At 67.5% G+C, this 2,142-nt stretch overlaps 1 protein-coding gene across 1 annotated transcript in view; it reads right to left on the minus strand.

Moving 5' to 3' along the window:
- Positions 1–2,138, minus strand: part of TMEM145 (transmembrane protein 145) — a gene marked incomplete at its 5' end in the record, with an annotated part of 8,183 nt that extends 6,045 nt beyond the window's left edge. Inside the window, 3 exons of the mRNA XM_026077372.1 lie at positions 550–640; positions 726–800; positions 2,118–2,138. Of these exons, the coding sequence (XP_025933157.1) occupies positions 550–640; positions 726–800; positions 2,118–2,138 (187 nt within the window). The remainder of the gene's footprint in view (positions 1–549; positions 641–725; positions 801–2,117) is intronic.
- Positions 2,139–2,142: the final 4 nt, after the last annotated feature.

A 2,142-nucleotide genomic window follows, 5' to 3' on the forward strand; every position in this document is an offset into this window, starting at 1 on the left:
AAACCTTGCACATCCCCAATCCACTCCCAGACCCCAATACAGTCCCCAATCCCCCCTGGACCCCAGTGAAGCCCCAGACCCCAATGAACCCCAAATCTTGCACATCCCTGATATACCCCCGGCCCCCCAATATACCCCTCGACCCCCCATATGCCCCAAGAAGCAATGCACCCCAGTCCCTGCACATCCCCAATTTATGCTCAGACCCCAATATAAGTCCCAGACCCCAACACACCCCCAGACCCCGATATAGGTCCCAGATCCCAATATAGATCCTGGACCCCAAAGCATCTGTGGACCCCAGTGCACCCCCAGACCCCAATACACCCCTGGACCCCAGTATAGGTCCTGGACCCCAATGCACCCCCAGACCCCAATATAGGTCCCAGACCCCAATGCACCCCCAGACCCCAATATGGGTCCCGGACCTCAATGCACCCCCAGACCCCAGTACACCCCTTGACCCCAATATAGGTCCTGAACCCCAATGCACCCCTGGATCCCAATATAGGTCCCAGATCCCAATATAGGTCCTGGACCCCAGCGCACCCCCGGGCCCCACCTTGTTGCCCTTCTTGTAGACCGCGGGCCATTGCGAGGGGTCGTCGAAGTAGAGCAGGATGTTTTCGCAGCACTTGGCCTGGGGGTGGGGGCAGATGGGGGGAGGATCAGCCGGGCAGAGGGGACCCAGGCGTCCGGGCTGGGGGAGCAGGCCTGGCACTCACCTCCGGGTATCGGAACCGGAAATCCAGGCGCCCGTAGTCGGACAGAAAGCAGAAGCGGGTCAGGAACACCCAGTCCTGGGGGGGGGTCGGGGGGGTTAGGGGTGGCCGAGACCCCCGGCGGCCAGGCTGTGCCCACCCACGGACCCCACTGCCGGGGACCCAGGCGTCTGGGGGCTCCCCTGCACCCCCCTGCTGCCCCCTGGGGACCCAGGCGTCCTGCCCCCCCCCCCGTGAAGGGGACCCAGGCGTCCGGGCAGCCGGCTGCCATCCGATCGCCCCGTGACCATGGTGACATGGCCTCCCGGCAGGGCCCAGGCCTGGGGCACTGGGGGGGGGGGACATGGGGGTGCCGGCGGGGGCACCGCCATCCCCACGACCCTCACATCCCGCCGTTGTCATGGCAACGGCCCTGCTCCAGGTTTCCAAGGCAACAGGCCGAGCAGGCCCAGAAGGGAGCCGGGAATGTCGGGGGGGGGGGAGATGGGGGGGTTCCCTCTAATTGACCCCCCCTCCTCAGCCCCACATTGCCCCCCACATCCTTCCGGGACCCCTCTCTCCAGCCCCACATTGCCCCCCACATCCTCCAGGACCCCCCCAATGCCCCACATTGCCCCCTCCGGACCCCAAACCGGGCCCTGCACCCAGAGAAGCCGGGACGGGGAGGGTCCGGCCCCGTTTCGGAGGATTTCACCCCAAACGTGCCCTGGGGGTAACGGGACTCCCGGGGCTGGAGACTCCCACCAGGAGCGGGCCAAGGGCTGCCCCCCTCCCAGTCTGCCCAGTGCCCCCTCCCAGTGCCCCCACTGCCCCCCTCCCAGGCACATGGTAGGATGGGACCGGAGGGACTGGACTGGAGCCAATTTGGGGGTCCCACCACAGCCTCGGTACTGGCAGGGCAGTGCCAAGGGGAGGGTCACCCTGTGCCCCCCGGGATGGTGCACAGGGGCCCCAGTGCCGTGGGGCACCCGGTGCAGAATGGGGTGCTCTGGGGCAAAGGGGTCATGGGGCAAAATGGGGGGACGCGGGGCAAAACGGGGGGACGCGGGGCAAAACGGGACCTGGAGCCGGGGGGGGGGACGGTGTAAAATGAGGGCGCCTGGTGCAAAACGGGGAGGGGGGCCCGGTGCAACGGGGGGGACCCGGTGCATAAATGGGGGTCCCGGTGCAAAGCGGGAAGGGAGCCCCGGTGCAACGGGGGACCTGGTGCAAAACGGGGATGCTGGCGCAAAACGGGGAGGGAGCCCCGGTGCAAGGGGGGATCCGGTGCAAAGAGGGTCCCGGTGCAAAACAGGGATCCGGTGCAACGGGGAATCCGGTGCAAAGCGGGGAGGGGGCCCCGGTGCAAAGGGGGTCCCGATGCAGCGCGGCCCGGTTCGGCCCGGCCCCGCTCACCTCCTTGGTGCTGATGTTGCCGCGG

The sequence above is a fragment of the Apteryx rowi genome, unplaced genomic scaffold (assembly GCF_003343035.1).
Source record: "Apteryx rowi isolate R43461 unplaced genomic scaffold, aptRow1 scaffold_1113, whole genome shotgun sequence".
Lineage (NCBI taxonomy): Eukaryota > Metazoa > Chordata > Aves > Apterygiformes > Apterygidae > Apteryx > Apteryx rowi.